This window comes from Pteronotus mesoamericanus, unplaced genomic scaffold, assembly GCF_021234165.1.
Source record: "Pteronotus mesoamericanus isolate MK-2021 breed Mesoamerican mustached bat unplaced genomic scaffold, CSHL_Meso_final contig_164, whole genome shotgun sequence".
Classification (NCBI taxonomy): domain Eukaryota; kingdom Metazoa; phylum Chordata; class Mammalia; order Chiroptera; family Mormoopidae; genus Pteronotus; species Pteronotus mesoamericanus.
The window spans coordinates 23,288,939-23,307,608 of NW_026555065.1; the positions used below are offsets into that span (position 1 = coordinate 23,288,939).

At 40.4% G+C, this 18,670-nt stretch overlaps 1 protein-coding gene across 5 annotated transcripts in view; it reads right to left on the minus strand.

The window, feature by feature from the left end:
* Positions 1–18,597, minus strand: part of NUSAP1 (nucleolar and spindle associated protein 1) — a 31,869-nt gene extending 13,272 nt beyond the window's left edge. For 2 of the 5 annotated variants that reach the window (XM_054565127.1, XM_054565125.1), the window contains exons 1-5: positions 18,505–18,597; positions 11,286–11,354; positions 5,956–6,099; positions 4,659–4,803; positions 1,050–1,151 (exon numbers count right to left, since the gene is read on the minus strand). In XM_054565127.1, the coding sequence (XP_054421102.1) occupies positions 1,050–1,151; positions 4,659–4,803; positions 5,956–6,099; positions 11,286–11,354; positions 18,505–18,597 (553 nt within the window). Of the gene's footprint in view, positions 1–1,049; positions 1,152–4,658; positions 4,807–5,955; positions 6,100–11,285; positions 11,355–18,504 lie in introns of all 5 variants that reach the window. The other 3 variants (XM_054565124.1, XM_054565123.1, XM_054565128.1) reach the window with 2 other exon arrangements.
* Positions 18,598–18,670: the final 73 nt, after the last annotated feature.

Consider the following 18,670-nt stretch of genomic DNA (forward strand, 5'->3'; position numbering starts at 1 on the left):
TCCACCATCTCTCCATTGTCCATTTCACTGCTAACTGACATTTTGGTTTAGTCCAGAGCATAACAACAGATTTGTCCTCTCACCTCAGCAATTAATCACGTGGCATTATTTAATAAAAAATTTGACGTTTTAAAATGCTGAGTTCTATGCCAAGCATTGGCATACTTTTTCTGGAAAGGGCAGATAATAATTATCTCAGGCTTTGTGGCCACAAGTGGTATGGTCTGTTTCATATTCTTTTCTAACATAACCCTTTAAAACTATAAAAATCATTCTTAGCTCAATAGTCTGCTGACCCCAGCTCTGTGCTGTTTTAATCAATTAAGTATATATGTATATTCTAATTAAGAATATTTTGCCCTGGCCAGGTAGCTCAGTTGGTTAGAGCATCTTCCAGATGTGCTAAGGTTGTGGGTTTGATCCCCATTCAGGGCACATACAAAAATTAACCAATGAATGCTTATATGAGTGGAACAACAAATCGATCTTTCTCTCAAATCAATTTAAAAAGAGAATATTTTAATTAAGTATATTAATTTTCATACACACACACACACACACACACACACACACACACACACACACACATACTAAGCATTCAATCACTATTCTATGTGCCTAGCAATAGGGAAGAATTACTTGTCCAAAAATGGAGTCCCTTACACTTATTATTTTTTTTAAAAAAGGAAATTTATTACAAGGTGGACATTGTGCCAAGTACTTTACAGACATTCATTCTCAGATATTTATCAAATACTTGCTACATGCCAGTTACTGTGCTAGGTAATCAGAAGACGAAAAATAGTCTTAACTAATCTATACATCGATCTGATGAAGTAGGCAGTATAACCATTACCATTTTTAACAGAGGAAGTGGGTTTACTGAGGATAAGTAAGTTGCCCAAGGTCTCACAGCTGGAAAATGAGAGAAGGCAGATGCCAACCCCAGTTCCGCACCCCAGCTTTTAGCTGTCACAGTACACTGACTCTCAGACGTCAGCGGGAGGGGGCCCGTTGTCACTTTGTATTTCTTTGCGTGCAAAACTTACTTGGAGTAGTGTTTGCAATTCTTTTATTTTTTCCAGATTTGGAAAACCCCTCTGTGTAAGCAGACTTTTTTCTTTCTGAAGGTATCTTTGAATCTTCATTACCTGAATACAAAGATACAGAACTAATGAAAAGATATCAACAAATTCCTGCCATTAAGAAATGTCTGAGAGTTAACACGAGCATTTTCTGGCGATAGGCTCTGCCAAGGTCGTGGGAGAAACGGCTGACAGGGAGCACAAAAAATTAGTTATAGCATCACTAAAATTTTAGCTCATTTTGCTTCAAGTAGGCACACAATTTATGCTGCCTGGTAAAGAAGTTGTACCAGAAATTAAGAAAAACTTTTTTCAGAACTTTGGTTTTAAATATATTATTATAACTAGAATGATAAAAACCACATAATCCCACCAGCCTAAGAAACACCATGAGCATTCCGACATATTTCCCCAGGTCCTTTGCATCTATACAGGGGCTTCTGCTTGGACCATGTTTCTAAAACCAGAGAGAAAAGCTCTGTGGAAAAAAAAAAAAGGATATTTCCAGAGTCAGAGTCACTCCTCACAAGATACTTACTAATTAAAAATGGAAAAATAGTAACTTTAGCCCTGGCTGCTGTGGTTTTTGTTTGGTAGATTGAGCATCAGCCTGCAAACCAAAAGATTGGCAGTTCGATTCCCAGTCAGGGAATGTGCCTCGGTTGTAGGCCAGGTCCCTGGTTGGGGGCATGTGAGAGGCAACCCATGGATGTTTCTCTCACACTCAAATTTCCCTTTCTTCTCCTCTCTCTATAAAGAAAATGAAAAAAGAAAAACGAAAAATAGTAACTTTACAGAGAAGCAACTTACCAGACACCACCATAAGCAGGTAATGAAAGTTAACATGACTAGTCATAGGACAAACTAACACCTGTGCTTTCTCGGGCGATAGCTTTGAAGGACACAACATCACTCTGTGGGAATCTACCCGTAAGTGCATGATCTGAATCTAAATATCAGCACATAAGACAACAGAGGACCACTCCCCACCCCTCCACCCAACAAAAAACCTGCCTATATTAAAAATGTCAACATCCTGCCTTGGCTGGTGTGACTCAGTGGATTGAACATGGGCCTGCGAACTAAAGGGTCGCTGGTGCAATTCCCAGTGTAGGGCATATGCTTGGGTTGCAGGCCAGGTCCCCAGCAAGGGGCATGCAAAATGCAACCACACATTGATGTTTTTCTCCCTCTCTTTCTCCATCCCTTCCCCTCTCTAAAAATAAATAAATAAAATCTTAAAGAAAAATTATCTTCTTCCTTAAAATAAACACCCTAAAAGATAAAGGAAAACTGAGAAAATAGTGCAGATTAAAGTAAAGAAAGATGACAATGAACTGCAAAGGATGAGCTGAGATTTAATTTAATTATGTCTCCTTTAAGAGATATAATTGATGGAATTATATTGGTTTAATTACTGAAATAATTGATGCAACATCTAGTCTCAGAATCCTTTTGTAGTATCAAAAACTATTAAGGGCCCGAAAGAATACTTTTTTTCATGTATATTAGTTATATCAATCAATATATGCTAGACACTTAAAAATATTTGATTTATTAAAAATAACAATATCGCCATTACATTTCTAACAAAAATAGTAAAGTGACATTTTTTAAGAATTTCTTTAATGTTAGACTTATAAAAGGCATTTGGATTCTCTGCTTCTACAGATAAATGTTGCGATATGTTGTTTTGGTTGAAATATACATATGTGAAAACAAATCTTGCCACATACAGATGTGTGGTTGAAAGGAAAGAGTATTTTAATAGCCTTTTCAGATAATTGTGCATATTCTTCTTTGATACTGTACTGTAACTTGACAAATAGTAGTTTCTAAAGGTTAGTTGCGATGTAGAATACGAAGCCACATCAATGAACTTTTTATACTCTGTACATTTGTGACAGTCCTTGTGTTTTTAATACACACTGAAGCATTTAGGTTTGTAAAGGGACACGTATCTGCAACTCACTCTCAAATAGTTCAGAAAAAAAAAGTGTATACTATACATATATGTGTATATATATGTACATAAATATAAACAGAGGAAAAAATGTAGTAAAGTGGTAACATTTGGGAAATGTAGGTGAAAGATACATAGCAATTCTTGATACTATTTTTGCAACTTTAAGTCTGAAATTACATCAAAAAAGTTTAAAAATTTTCTTTTACTGGAAATTAACTACATGATCAGATTTTTCTTTTTCAAACAGCCTATGTTTCATTAGGCAAACGTGATTTAATGGGTTCACACTCGGTTTTTCTATGACATCAAAACTGAGTCCTAGACTTATGTCCCCTGGATAAAATAATTGGTGGAATAGAAGATATTTGTAATTCCACACCCACTTCTGACTCTGTCATATTTCCTAACAACGATCTGAAAATCATGATTTCAAAATGGGTATATGAGGCATATGCACCAGAAGACAACGGAAGTGTCAAACCTGGGGTGCTTATTAAAAACTGCAGACTACCAGACTCCACCTACTGAATCAGAACCTTGGCCTCCTCGGCCTAGCTTTACTAAGAAATGCAAAATTGTGGGGAAAATGCGGAGGCTCAACATTAGAAATTCCACATTTAACCGCTTGGCAGACACCAGCCCAGGCAGAGGGGCTGGGGTGGCACGCGCCCTGGGACACTGCTGCGGCTGGCAGGCTCCCCGAGCAATGGAACCAGAAAGTGCCGAGTCCCGTGAGGTATATAAGGATGAAAGTCTCCTGGTCTTACTGAAATAAGCCTTTAGTTGAGAAAGTTTATGGGAGAGGTTTGGGGGAGGATAGAGTCTAAGGAGAACATACATTTATTATAATAAAAAAGGTCACACCACGGGAAGATAAACTTTGCAACTCCATTTAAATATCCTGGCTGAAGAGGCAAACAGGTCTTTGCACCTGTGCCTGGAGTAGGCCAGAAGGAGCTAATGGACACAACGCAGGTTCTCCTCATCACTGAGGAGAGCTCAGCTTCCCCAAACTTCCTAGCTACCATTCTTATTCTGATTTCTGTAATTAATAAAGATGATCTGATGGCCTACTGCATTTGGTTCCAACTTTTGCTTTAATTGTCAAACCCTTAGAAGTTGAATATAATGGTGTTGTGGGTTAAACTCTATTGAGATATGCTCAAGTCTTTACCTCCAATAACTGTGATATAACTTTATTTGGAAATAGGGTCTTTGTAGATGTAATCAAGTTAAGAGGAGGTCATTAGGGTGGAAACCCTAATCCAATGTGACTGGTGTCCTTTGAAGAAGACAGGGAGAATGTCATACAACAGAGGCCGAAATTTAGAGGAATGCAGCTGCAAGCCAAGAAACACCAAGGGTCAGTTGCCACCACCAGAAGGTAGGTCGAGGCCAGGAAAAATTCTCTCCAGGGTCTAGGAGGAGCGTGGCCCTACTGACACCTTGATTTCAGACATTCAGCCTCCAGAACTACGAGAGAACAAATGTGTTGTTTTAAGCCGTTCAGCTTGTAGCACTTTGTTAAGGCAATCACAGGAATGTAAGGCAATGGCTGCCCGTGCAATTTTGGATTTTTTAGTTATTTGGCATATCATTTGTTCTACCTTTTCCTGAGGACACTGTATTCTCAACTCCTTGGCTTTCATCTGGTGGAGAAGGAACTTCTGCAGCAGTTCTGAGAATCTGGTTTTCCTGCTTTTCTTGATTCTGGAACTCAGTGGGATCACTTGCTTTTATCTCTGAATGATTCTGCTACATATTTTAAAAGGAAAATAAGTGGTTTAAATAGTAAGATGTTATCACATTTGAAAGTTGCTAAGAGAGTGTACCTTAAAAGTTCTCAGCACAAGAAAAAATTTTTGTGACTGTGTGTGATGACGGATGTTATCTAGACATATGGTGCTCATTTTGCAATACATAAAAACATTGATCGAATCATGAGGTTGTACACCTGAAACTAAAGTAATCTCATATATCAATTATACCTCAATTTGAAAATATATCATTAAAAAATTTGAAAGCATTGCCTTGGCTGCTGTAGCTCAGTGGGCCGAGCACTGGCCGGCGAAACAAAAGGTCCCTGGTTTGATTCCTGGTCAGGGCACAGGCCGGGGCTGTGGGCCAGGTCCCCAGTAGGGGGTGTGAGAGAGGCAAACAATCAATGTTTCTCTCCCTCTGTTTCTCCACTCCTTCCCCCTCTCTAAAAATAAATAAATAAAATCCTTAAAAAAAATGTAAAAACATTGCTTATAGTCAGATATTTTTTAAAAAAGCAATCACTCCCTTCAAAAACTAGGTACCAAGCTGAGGGGGGGAAGGAGTTAAAGAAAAGTAGGAAAGTAATATTTTTGTGTGCAGACTTGGTTCTCTGCCTCACCAAGTGTCAGAGTATGAATTTGGGACTAGGAGATACTAGGGGTCACTGGAAGGCATAAATGGTAACATTGCGTCCCCTTCGGGATGAGAAACTAACACTAAGAGACCCAGATCAGCTAATGACTAAGGGGCTGTACAAAGCTAGAAAATAGATACTAGGACCATGTATTGTGAGGGAAACCCCTGCAATCCCATGGCCTGGGACAGGATAGGAAAGAGAGAAAAATAATATTTAATGCTGGTTTTTCTTGCCTTTGAATTTACTACACCCCACTTAAGTAAACACTTAATGAAGGTTCATATTTCTTCAACAGATATTTACTTTGTGCTTAATACTTAATAAGTGCTTCCTGAGCACCAGCACCTGGGGCATGACGATGAGCAGCTTACAAGTGGGTCTGTGCATTCATGGAGCTTACAACACACAGTGGTTACCACCACCTGACAGCATAAGGAAAGTAAAAGAAAATATACCACTTCTGGCACAGGTCGTGGCTTATTTTCAGTTTGCATGTGTCCATTCACTCGGGAGTCAGGATTGCTGTGGGCAGTCCTGCGCCTTCTCCTTGTTTTGGTGACACAGCCCGCTGACTCCCTCTCAGCTTGCTCCTGGCTGGTAATCTGTATCTCAGTCTCATCACACGAGGATGCAGAAGTCTGACTTTCATCCTGAAAAGAGACATTAACCTGCCATGTTCTGTGCATAGAGGTATAACGCTCAGAAAGAATCAGCATTTAGACTTAATAAAAAACATACAGTACCTAGGCGAAGGATAATTTTTACAACTCTTGAGCACTAAACTACAGGCAAGGAGGATAACATATGTAGAGTGTTAAAAACAAAAAACAAAAAACAAACAAACAAAAAAAATGGCATTTAACAATCCAGGCTAAAAAACTAGGCTAGGAAAGCATTCAACATTATTTTGAGTAAATAAGCAAATTATTAGAAGTGCATTAATTTGTTGAACATATGCTATGTGCCAGGCAGTATACTATAACAGTATCACAACTTTATTGGACATCTTATATAGATTATCTCATTCATTTCTCAAAGCGTATGAAACAAGTACTAATATTTTCCACAGTTCACATATAGGGAAACTGAGGCTTACAGAGTCCAAAGTAACTTGTCAAAGGTGAAAGGGAGTAAGGTAAGAATGGCACTCCCACTACCATGAACTAAAAGTAAAGAAGTTGCGGGTTCAATCCCTGGTCAGGGCACATACAAGAAGCAACCAATGAATGCATAAATAAGTAGAACAATCAATCCCTCTCTCTAAAAATCAATTTAAAAATAAGAGCTACATCATCAAAATAGTGTGGTACAGGTACCAGAACATCTCAAACACACCTGCTAATGTAATAAATCATTGCATGATAATGGTTTAACTTCATATTCATAGGGGAAGGTTGGATTCATTATTCAACACGTTACTGACAAAATTATTTTTAATATTTTTGTGGGGAGGGGCAATAAAACATGATTGTTCTCTCACATCAAAATGAAATCTGAATGTATTAAAGATTTAAATGTAAAAGATCAAACTATAAAAGCACTAGAAAAAAGCAGGTGAATAGCCCTGACTGATATAGCTCTGTTGGTTGGGCGCTGTCCTGCAAAGCGAAAGGCCCGTTTGATTCCTGGTTAGGACACATGCCTGGGTTGTGGGTTCTATCACCAGGGTCGGGGCATGTACAAGAAGGCAACCAATAGATGTCTCTCTCCCTTTCTTTCTCCCTCCTTTCTTCTCTGTCTTAAAATAAATAACATCTTAAAAAAAAAAAAAAAGGTGAATTTATTATCATTAATGGGTGGGGAAGCTTTCTTACCTAGAGACTATAAAGGAAAACTTGATGTGCTTTAGGTATTTTTATAATTTTTGTATTCATAAGTTCTAATTTTTAAAAAAATGTTATATATTTATTTATTTATTAGAGAGAAGGGAAGGGAAGGAGAAAGAGAAGGAGAGAAACATCAATGTGTGAGAGATATGTCAACCAGTTGCCTCTCATACACTCCCAACCGAGGACCTGGTGCACAATCCAGGAATGTGCCCTGACAGGAATTTGAACTAGCAACCCTTTGGCTCACAAGCCAGCGCTCGATCCACTGAGCCACACCAGCCAGGGTCATAATTCTAATTTTTAAAAATAAACTAATTTGGTAATAAATAAAGTAAAAAAAAAAATTCATGGCTAAAAATATAAAAATCAAATATTAATGAGATTATACTGAAAAGCAATTGGTTCTCTGCCTAGCCTTCTTTATTTCTCAGGCTTAATTTCAGGTGATTATTTATACATCATCAGTGATTTGCTGATGAGATATTCACTTACGGTTTCTTTTTTTCACTTATATTTTCAATAGCTATTTTTAGTGCCTATGATATGCTGAAACTAGCTCATTTGCACCACCTGTCTCCCCATCTTCTTTGAACAGAATCATACCATTGGTAGTCACTCTATTAGTTACCTTTGTAGTTTTAAACATACTTACGACCTTAAATCTTGTTCCACAACTATATATAATACATCTAGCTTATAAACTTCTTAGTATCCTTATATGACCCTTCACCTCTCAACTTCTGTCATCTATTCTTTTTAAATTTCCAAGTTGATAACATTTACAGCCAATTATGTAACCTTAATTGAATCATCTGTGCCTTTTCTGTGTAGCTGGATTCCAAAAGCTGATAAATCAGTAAGTTATTGTAAGGCTTTTCTTTTTAAAAAAATATTTATTTTTATTTATTTATATTTATAGAGAGAGGGGAAGGGAGGGAGAAAGAGGAAGAGAAACATCGATTGGTCTCATAAGCACCTTGACCAGCAACTGAACCCACAACCCAGGTGTGTGCCATGCCTGGGAATCCAACCTGCGACCCCCCTTTTGTTTTGTGGGATGATGCCCAACAAACTGAGCCACACCAGTCAGGGCGTAGGGCTTTTTTTTGCTTCTTCTTCTTTTTTTTTTTTTAAAAGCTTTTGTTTTCTTTAGGGTAATCTTTTTCTTTTTGTTTATCTTAAAGTCTCTCAGACTACAGGCTTTCCTCAAATGTCTAGAACTGTTGGTCTTTTATTCATATTTCAGATCTAAAACCTCATTAGGTACTTGAATGTGTGAACGCTTGTTATCTGGTGGGACGTGACCTACTATGCCCTTTAGGTGGGGAGGAGGCTATCGCGCAGGGGGTCCTTGAATGCCAGAAGGTTTTTGCTTGATAACCATTTAATTTCCTTACAGAGAAACCTAATATTTTAGATGGTAGTAGATACCTGGTACCCTGCACATTAAGTAGGGGGTAGACTGCTTTGTATCCTTACTTTTCAGTCCATTTCATTATGGTACCTGGACCCCATCCGCTGAGAATGATTTAGTTGGCCTGGGTTTTGGGGAGACCTGGGGTTTGGGGAGGCCAACCAGTATCTTTAAAAATGAGTCTCCCCAAATGATTCTGCCACACAACCTGGGTTGAGAACCACACTGTAAAGTAAATGTGTTGGAAGCTAAAGAATAAGGCGGCTTAGAGAGAGCAGAAGGTTTTAGTTAGAGGTGAAATATTACTTAGTATAGTTCCAAGGGATATAAGGTCCGGAATGTGCTCAAAGAAGTGATGGCTGGTGAAGAGTAGAAACGAAAGTCTCGGGGGTTAAGGAACCAGGAGGCAAAAGTAGTAACGTGCATCCAGGTGAACCTTCGATTTACTCAAAATAAGGTCAGGACACGAGGTGATGAGAAAGACAAGACAGTGAACATCAGAAAGCAACCATTCCTCAATAAAGTAATTATAAAATTATAAAACAACTCTTCTCCAAACAACAACAGCAAAGAAAGCAAATGGCAGGTCAACAGATGAGAGATGAGAATAGGTGAGCAAAACTGCCAAGGAGTAGGAATATCTGCATGAGAGTAGAAAGATGCTATCTGGTTCTGACTTCCCTATTTCCTGGACAGTCGTTGGCAAGAAAATGAAAAGAAAAAGAAGAAACTTTCCACTATAGAAGTGGTACCTTTTCAACATCACCCCAATAAATTCTGCTAAAAAACAAAACAAAACTGGTACCTTTGGGTTATGCCACATATTACTGGAATATACAGACAGGTTTTTAAAAAATTGATTTTAGAGAAAGAGGGAGGGAGAGAGAAAGAGAGAGAAACATCAGTTTGTTGTTCCACTTAGTTGTGCATTCACTCATTGGTTGCTTCTTGCATGTGCCCTGACCGGAGATGGAACCCACAACTTCGGCATTTTGGAAAGACGCTCTAACCAACTGCACTACCAGGCTAGGGCCTATAGGGACACTTTTAATGTATTTATTCATTCCTCCCCAATCCTGACCCCCACAGCAGCACAGTACAGGACAGGTGCTATACTCGGTTTAGAAGCTTGTTAGTATAACTCCCAGAGATGTCTTCTTTTAACGCCACACACATTAACCATGTTAATCTGGGAGGCTGACAGTGATCAAGGAAGGAGTGTTCATTCCTGAATGCACCATCATGTAACTATCAACAGACTTGTCTAAATCCAAGACTGAAGAGGTACACTTATTTGAATGAGGGAGTCCGCAGCACATAGCCAGACTAACCTGCACATAGAGCTACTCCAGCTCATAGTTAAGGCTGACCTATAGGGGGAGAATAAGGCCCAATGTCACAGTCACTCAAATGTGAACCAAACCTGTGCACTCCCCCGGTGATGATTTGGGGGTCTGGAAGCTTACTCATTTGTCTATCGTTGGGGACATTAATGATCTCTTTGCCATGTATGTGGACAGTTCTGAGTCCTTCTGTAGCCTTAGTTAGATAAATATACTTTTTGTTTGGCAGGTCTTTCCATCAGTCTAAGCTCAATATTGACAGATTCACCACTTAGGAATTCTGTAGGAGTGAATTTTGAAACTGTTTCAAAGTGGAATGGCCCCTGAGATGTTGAATTTAAAATACGATAGATCATTATTAATTTAGTTTATCAATTCCAATCCAAAGTGAAATCTTGATTTCAGATAGCACTATAATCATGTATCCTTAACCATTTATTTTTTAAAAAGATTTTGTTTACTTATTTTCGGGGGGAGAAGGGAGGGGCAAAGAGAGGGAGAGAAACATCAATTGGTTGCCTCTTGCATGCCCCCAACCAGGGACCTGGCCTACAACCCAGGCATGTGCCCTGACTGGGAATCAAACTGCAGACCTTTTGGTCTGTGGAACAATGCCCAGCCCCCCGAGCCACATGTGTGTGTGCATATATAAATTTATTTACTTGATGTAAAAACTTCTAATTAATTGAAAATTAATTTTTTTTGTATTTTTAGTTAACACTTGGAATCAGAAAAATCTTGAATATTGAAAGTTTAAAAATGTTTACAGCGTGGAATGTAGTTACAGAGAATATACAGACAGAGAAGAGCAAGTTAGATTTTCAGTTCAAGTCTCTTTCACAGCCCTCACTTTGTTTGATTCTCCAAGACTCAATACAGCAGAGCAGGAAACTAAGAATCACAGAATTTGAGCTTCCCAGGTCATACAAGAAGAAATAATAGAGCTGCTACTTAACCTGGGTTGTTCTGACTTTGAATCCACTTCCTTCCCTATCCATATTACACTATCTCTTACAATTTTTGGCAACTAGTTAACTTTTGCATTTGTACAAGAACACCTTATTCAACAGACTACTTGCTGCCAGGCAGTTTTACCATTTTTACCCAAGAGTTATAATGAAAGGACTTACTATAACCAATAATGATCTCTTTGGTAATAACCAGCATGTCTTAAATGGCATTACTAATTGTGCTTATTATTAACTAAATGTGATTGTTTTGCTAAATGGGTGATGAAAAACTTTACATACCTGATTTTCGTTTTCTTTTCTTGCTTGCTTTTTCAGGTGGGCTTTCAAGGCTTTTAGCAACTTGTCTGCCTGCAGAAAAGTTAAAGATCTTAACAGTAGAGCCAAGAATCAGATGTGCAAGACATATACACTGAACATTTTCTCCTGTTCTTGAATTCAAATGTCCTTTGGGCAGGCTCTGGGAATAGAATGAAGACCAAAATAGAACTGGTCTCTGCCCTCACAGATTTCACAGCAAAGTGAAGTCAGAATGACTTCAATGCAATGACAATGCAATGGGGTCAGTGCCAGCATGAGGAAGCTCAGGATGTTGTGAGAGAACACAGGTGTGCTTGTTCAGTAGGGTAGAGACTTCAGCAGGTAAGTGAATACGCCAGTTCTAAGACAAAGACAAGATGTCTCTAGCTGCTGAGGTCTGAAGTATGATTGAGAGAGAGTGGAACGTAGGGAAAAGGGTAAAGAAATAGCATGGGGAGGCCAGGATGTGCATGAAGTTTGAGAAACTACAGTTTGGTATGGCTGGAGTGTGGAGCTACTGAAGGAGATGCTGAGAATGCTGGGAAAGTGGGCAGGGGCCTGAGCTCACCAGGTCTTGTAAGGTTTTTAAGTATATAATCTTCACCCTCAGGGTAAAGCGCAATCTCTGAAGAGTCTGCAGCAGGACACTCTGCTTTAGGCACTTGGCCTTGCTCAGAATGAGCACTCTCACTGAACAGTGTGCAGGATGCATCAGAGGAGGGTCAGGGGAAGACAGGGAAACCGCCAAGGGACTGTTGCAGGAAACCAGAGATGACTGTGGCCTGAGCTGGAAGATGGCTGGGGCAGTACGGATGGACTCAAAACCTTCCCAGGAGGTTAACGCACGAATATGGGGGTTGTCCATAGGAACAGGGAAACTGTGCTACACCCAGATTTCTGGTGGAGTGTGGTGGGGGTCCCTAATTTGCGGAGTGCCAAAGGGGAGCAGAGGAGGTCTTACAGAGGGGGATGGTTACAAGGCCCCTGGGAATGGAGCTCCAAGTTTCTCTTCCCACCCTAGGAAAACTTGTACCTTCCTAAAAGAGGAATACTAATCTGATTGATGTTTTCTTATGCATATTAGTTCTCTTTTCCCCCACTTTCACGCAGCCCTGTGGTTGACCCCCAGATTCCCTTCTCAGGCGACCCAGCCAGCAGGTTCAGTGCTTCTCTGGCCACATTTATCATTGGCCTTGTGTCCAGGAGAGAATGGCAGAGATCCTGATTTGGCTTGGGCTTTAGGGGACAGAAGAGGCTGTGTTTAGGGTGTGAAGCACATGCTCCAGCCCATTTTACCAGAATGCTCTGCACCATGCCAGCTAGTAATAAAGCGGTACTTTATTTTCTACTTGCCTTTGTTCCTTGTGAGACAGGCTAGTGAGCCAGGACAAATGGAATAGGGAAAGTGAGACAGATTATTAATCAAGCAGTTTGCAGCCATCCAGTAAATCCCATCTTTCCTAAACCAAGAACACTTAGTAAATGGTTTACAATTCTCCCCAACCAGAGGGTAAAGAGCTTTAACTCACCCTGTTCAGGGAGACAGATGGCAGAAATCCAATTAGTGCCATTTGTGCCAACCACACCCAACAGATGAAGGTAAGGGAATAAAGTAAATCTCATTTTGGCACATCTGCATAAAACTGATGAAAATTCTATTGAGATCCTCCTCTAAACTCCCAGCCTTTAAAAGCCCTAAAAAAACAAAGGACCCAGCACAGGCCCCCCACTCTTAAGAGCACGCTGCACTTCCCCCTTGCCTCTCTTCTTCCTGCACAGGCATGGCGTCTCCTAAACTCTAAGGGTCTCCATGAGAGTTGCAACCAGGGAGCAATGGGCAGTGGCAGCTTGTCTTGGGCTAACACCTGAACCTTTCCCAAGGCTTCTTTTCTCTGATTTCTCAGTGAGCCAAAGTAGCCCAGCCTAGGCTCATTTCCCCACCTAGTCCCTCCCATTGCTTTTATGCTATGTCCTCCCTTGTTTCACTGTCCTCAACATTAATAAACATACTCTAAAAATCATCTAAATTTGTGAAATCTTTCCTGCACAAAGTCAAGAACCTGTACACTACCAGCGGGCCAGCCCTGGGCAAATCGACTGGCTCAGGGCCGGGTCCTCTTTCCGGTAATACCCGAACCTCTCTTGGGGTCTTCTCTGTGCAGGGGACGATCAGCAGGGCGGAATTTAGGCATTCTTGGTTCTTCTGACGCTAACATCTCTCCCTACCCCGTCCACTTTACTGAAGTATGGCTGACATACCAAAGCTGTAGATATTTAATGTATACAACTTGACATGTTGGAGGTAAGTATACACCCATAAAACCATCATCGCTGCCATAACTGATCCATCACCTCCAACAGTTTCCTACGCCCTTTTGGTTTTTTTGGTGGTAAGAGCACTCAACTAAGACCTATCCTCTTAGCAAATTTTTAAGTATACAATACAGTATTGTCATAAATTCTATGTCATACAGGTTTCCAGAACACCTCGAAATATCATGAGAATCTCACCCAACATAACAATGATGAAATGGGTGCCTGCAGCAGACCCAAGTGAGGGCGTCTAGCAGGTTGTATTATGTGGGGTGATGCTCAAGGAAGCTGAGCTGGAGGTAGAGATGTTAGTATCAGCACATACTCATGCATTCTCTCCGCAAGCATTTATGGTGTTTAACACTATCTCACACAATGGAAAGACAGTGGTGAACAAGAGACAAGGTCTCTGCCTTCAGGAGCCTTGAGCAGTGGAACAGTAGGGAAATTGTCTATTAACCGAGTAAGCTAAAATAAATATGACACCAGGCGCTATGAAACAAAAAACAAAGCAGGTAACTAGATTGGGTGTGCTACCCAAGTTAGGATGGTCAGGGGAGGCCTCTCAGAGGTGTGACTTTTGAGATGACATGAGTCAGAAGACAGAGTAGGTGAAGACAGGAGGGAGGAGAATTCTAAGCAGAGGGACACCAAGCCCAGAGGCCCTGAGATGGGTTGGTGAACGTGAAGGACAGAAAGAAGCCACATGGTGAACCCCTGGGCACGGGGAGGGCAGGGTGGTCGGAGAGGCGACCAGGGCCTGGGTCAGGAGAGGGCTACGGGCCGCAGCCAGCAGTGTCCGTTTCCTACTATTAATTTGCTGTTATAAAAAATAAGTCTACCGAAATACCGTAGTAAACACTATCATATTCCTCACCTAGATTCAATAATTGTTAATATTGTCTCATATTTGCTTTCTCTCTATATTAATACATATTTTTACCATGCTATTTGAAGATAAGTTCCAGACATGATGATACTTTACTACTAAATATATCAGCCTCATCTCCTGAAAATAAGGAGATACTTTCCTACATAACCTCAAATGAATGATCATACCTAGGAAAGGTAATGAGTTCCTAATATCCTCTAATAGCCCATAATCAAATTTCCTCGACTGTCTCCAACGTCAGCTGTTTTCTTTTTTCCCTTCAAATCAGGATCAAGCCAAGCTTCTTGTATTACTTTTAGAGGAGTTTGGATTTTATTTTAAGTACAGGGAAAGCCATTGGAGGGCACTGAACAGAAGAAAAAGGACACATTCTAAGTTTCCAATAGCTCTTAACTACCAAGGGGATGCTCTTGTGAGGCAAGAATAGAGGCAAGGAGAGGATCGGACAGGCCGAAGCAGTGGTCAAGGAACAAGGGTGCCATGACCCAGGTTTGTAGCACTGGAGATCGTGCACAGAGGTTCAGATTTCAAGTTACTTCCAAGGAAGAGCTGACAAGGATGGTTGGTTGTGAACAGTGAAGGGAGGAAGGAGAGTGATCTTAGGTCTGAATCATTTACTGAGACTGGGAAGAGATCTTCATTGTTTTGAACTGACTAAGCTGTTTAAGATGCACTTAAATACACGAGGCAGCAGCTCAGGAGAGAGGTCCCACTGAAGGAGGTGGATTTCAGAGTCATTAGTCCTCGAAGAATGGATAAGGTCAACACGGGAGAAAGCACAGTTAGAGAAAATGTCAAGGAGAGAACTCTGGGGCACTCCAAGTTTAGATATTGGGCAGAGGAAGATCAGCAAAGGATACTAGAAAAAAGTGCTAGTAAGGCAGAACAAAAGGAAATACCAAAGAGATAGACCACAAGCTTTGTAAGATGCAGGGCATGGCTGCCTCAATAAGAGTAATTTCACTGGAAAAGAGCAGAGAAATTGGGCAGTAGAGGAAGGATGTGCAGTCATCCTTCTTTTTCTTTTTTTAAAGATGGTGATATCACTTTGTAAGTTATATGAATGTCTAACTTCTATGCTGTACACCTGAAACTAAACTAATATGATATTGACTATAAGCTGTAAGTGAAAACATTAAAAAAAAAATAGGTGATGTTAAAGACTTGATTGTATGCATTACAGAACTGAGCCAGCAGAATGGGAGACAGTGATGCAGGAGAAAGACATTACAGGAGCGCACCACAGAGAAAGGAACAGGTTCTCCAGCACAAATGGCAAGGCTGCCTTTAGGCACAGCCTTTTACAATAACAGGAGGGAGGCAGAGTAGGCAGAGACAGGTGCAGGCTGTCTGGTGTGTTTGGGAGTGGAAAGATGAGGCAATTCTCAGCTGCCTGCATCTGTTTTTCCATGGCATTTGAGGAAAAGTCATCAAGTGAGGAAAGGGGAGCCAATCTGAGGTGACAAGATATGAAGTAATTGTCCTTAAAAATGGAAAAGTTAATGACTACCGAGAAGTGTGAGAGAATCAAATGGCATTTTTACAATTTATGCTCATAAATTTAAATTAAGTTCGGCCAACAAACTTAGGTGATTTTTGTTTTTCCAGCCAGGATCAGCTGGTTAGGTATAAGCAAGGATTAAGCACACAGATGAGTTTAATCAGGCTTAGAGTTTTGCCAGGTGAGGGAAGAGAGCTGCAAGAAGGCGAAAACAGAGACAGTCTTTGTAATCTAAGCCCGGCGAGGAGAGTGAGGGCGTGAGTGAGAAGAGAAAAAACCAGTGGCCACACAATAAAAGTATCTGACTCCCTCATTTTGCTTTACCATTAATAGCAGTATCTCAATCAAAAGAGCTACTATTTTCTCTTCTAAATTTATTTAGAATGTTATCATGCTGGTGATAACATTTTTAAAAATATCGAATCTTGATAATTGCTTAGAGCAATTTATTCATTTTTTGCTAAGTACTTCGAATTTAAAAAGGCAACTGATTTAATGAGCTGCTGGTTTATACCAACTGTACATAATTTAAAACATTTTAATTATGGAAAATTTCAAATGTATACAAAAGTAGAGACTAGTGTAATGAACCCCCATGTTTCAACAATCATAACATTCTGCTGTTCTTCATCTAATCCCCTTCTTCTGGAATACTTTATAGCAAATCCAAGGCACCATAACATTTTACCTGTAAACACTTGGTATGTATTACCAAGAGATAAGGACTTTAAAAAAAGAGAAACATAATCACAATACCATTATCAAACACAACAAAATTAACAATACATTAATGTAATTTAATACCTAGCCCAAGTTGAATTTTCTGTCTCCAAGGTGTCTTTTTATAATTGGCTATAATAAAGCCTTGTATGATCAAATTTGTCTGAGAAATAGTACCACTTAACAAATATTTGACACCTACTACATGCCGGATATGTCGTGTGCTAGGCAGGCAGCAGGGTCTGTAGTGACAAATACTGTACTACTCCACCTCTAAGAAAACAGATAACTGACTACCCCAGACGGGGTGCTTAAAGAGTCAATGATGGGTGGGACTGTCAGAAAAAGATCTAAACCTGCAATCGCTCCTTAGAGATGCAAATGGCTGTGGGGCCTTACTGCTAGGAGAGCTCCAAATTCAGGTAGGAAGCCTCCACTGTAACTCTTCTGGTGCACTGCCAAAATGTAGTATAAATAATAGCCTGAATGACTGTTCAGCATCTCCTGTATAAAGTGTACCACAATTAGTACTGTAGACTTCCAAGGTGGAAAGATGAAATCCCTGTTCAAAGAACTTAACTTTTAGTAGAGAAGATAACACACATACACAAATAATCAGAGTACAGGTGGAATCTTGCAAGTGCTCAAAGACAGTACTTGAAATTAAACTGTTTAAAAGCACAGAGGGGTCCTGGAATTATTGGTTTGGTGGAACTGTGGCTAAGGGAATGAAGAGGAAGGTATGGGGCACCAAGTCAGTGAGGACAGTTCAGCCGGACTGTGAAGAGTAATTGGAAATTATTCTTGTAGAAAAAGACAGAGGGAGAAGGGGATCTGAGGCCAAAAAGTCAAAATTAGCAAAGGCACAAAGATGGACAAAGGTACCAAGTGTTCAGCCACCACTCCAGTTTGGATGCAGTCTCCGATAAAAGATTTTAGCTAGATTGGGAAAAGCCTAAGGGATTTAAGCTAAGGTATTAGGCTTTGTTTATGAAATATTTGGGAACCATTAAAGATCATAGCTCAGAATTATCTCCAAAGACATTCCTTTTTCAGCCCCAACGGATGGGCATTAATTATTTTACTTAAATCATTTAAAAACATTTGTAATGACTGATTTAGGCATTCACTCAGTGTAAATATCATAGCCGGAAGAACAAATCTCCAGAGTATACATTAGCATTACGTGGGGAAATTCCATCAGAATCTACTATAGAAACCCAATCCCAAACTGAATCCCCATACTTTCCCACAATATTTTGCAATCTCGGAATCAAAGACCTTACTGGTTTGAAGACACCACCACAATAGTGATCAATAAATGAACGATCATTTCAGATCAAGGCTGAAATGTGTCCACGGCGGGGAGGGGCCCTAAAAACCATCCTTTCTTTCATGTCCCTCAATAAAGTAGCAAGAGATTTTGGGCGCTATTACAACTTACATAAGTGTTACTGTTTGCATTTTCCAAAAGTCTAGGCACTTATTTCCGCGACTGCCTAACATTAATCGGCATTGGAGCCAGAGTTCCTTGAGCTTTCTGGGCCTGCATTCGTAGTCACAGCCCTAGAAAGTATCACAGGGTAAAAGCAAGTCAAACAAACCTTTTTGAAGTCAAGGCCTATGGCTCTCTTTCCGTCCAACTTTGCAGATGGAGGAATACTAAGGAACCAAATTTAACCCCCCAGGGTCTGGCTTGGTCCCCTCCCACCGCGTCTCCCAAAGGCTGCTCAGCCTAACCCACCCGCTACCATCATGAGCGACCGGCTCCGTACCCTCAGGTTAGCCCGGAGGCCCAGACTCTTGGCCAAATTTTGCAGGTCACTGTACTTGAACGAGTCCAGCTCCTCCAGTGAGGGGACGGTCATCGCGATCCGTAATGCAGGAAACCACGTAGGGTATCCTCCGGCCACACCAGCACCGTTCAAAACTCTGGCGCCA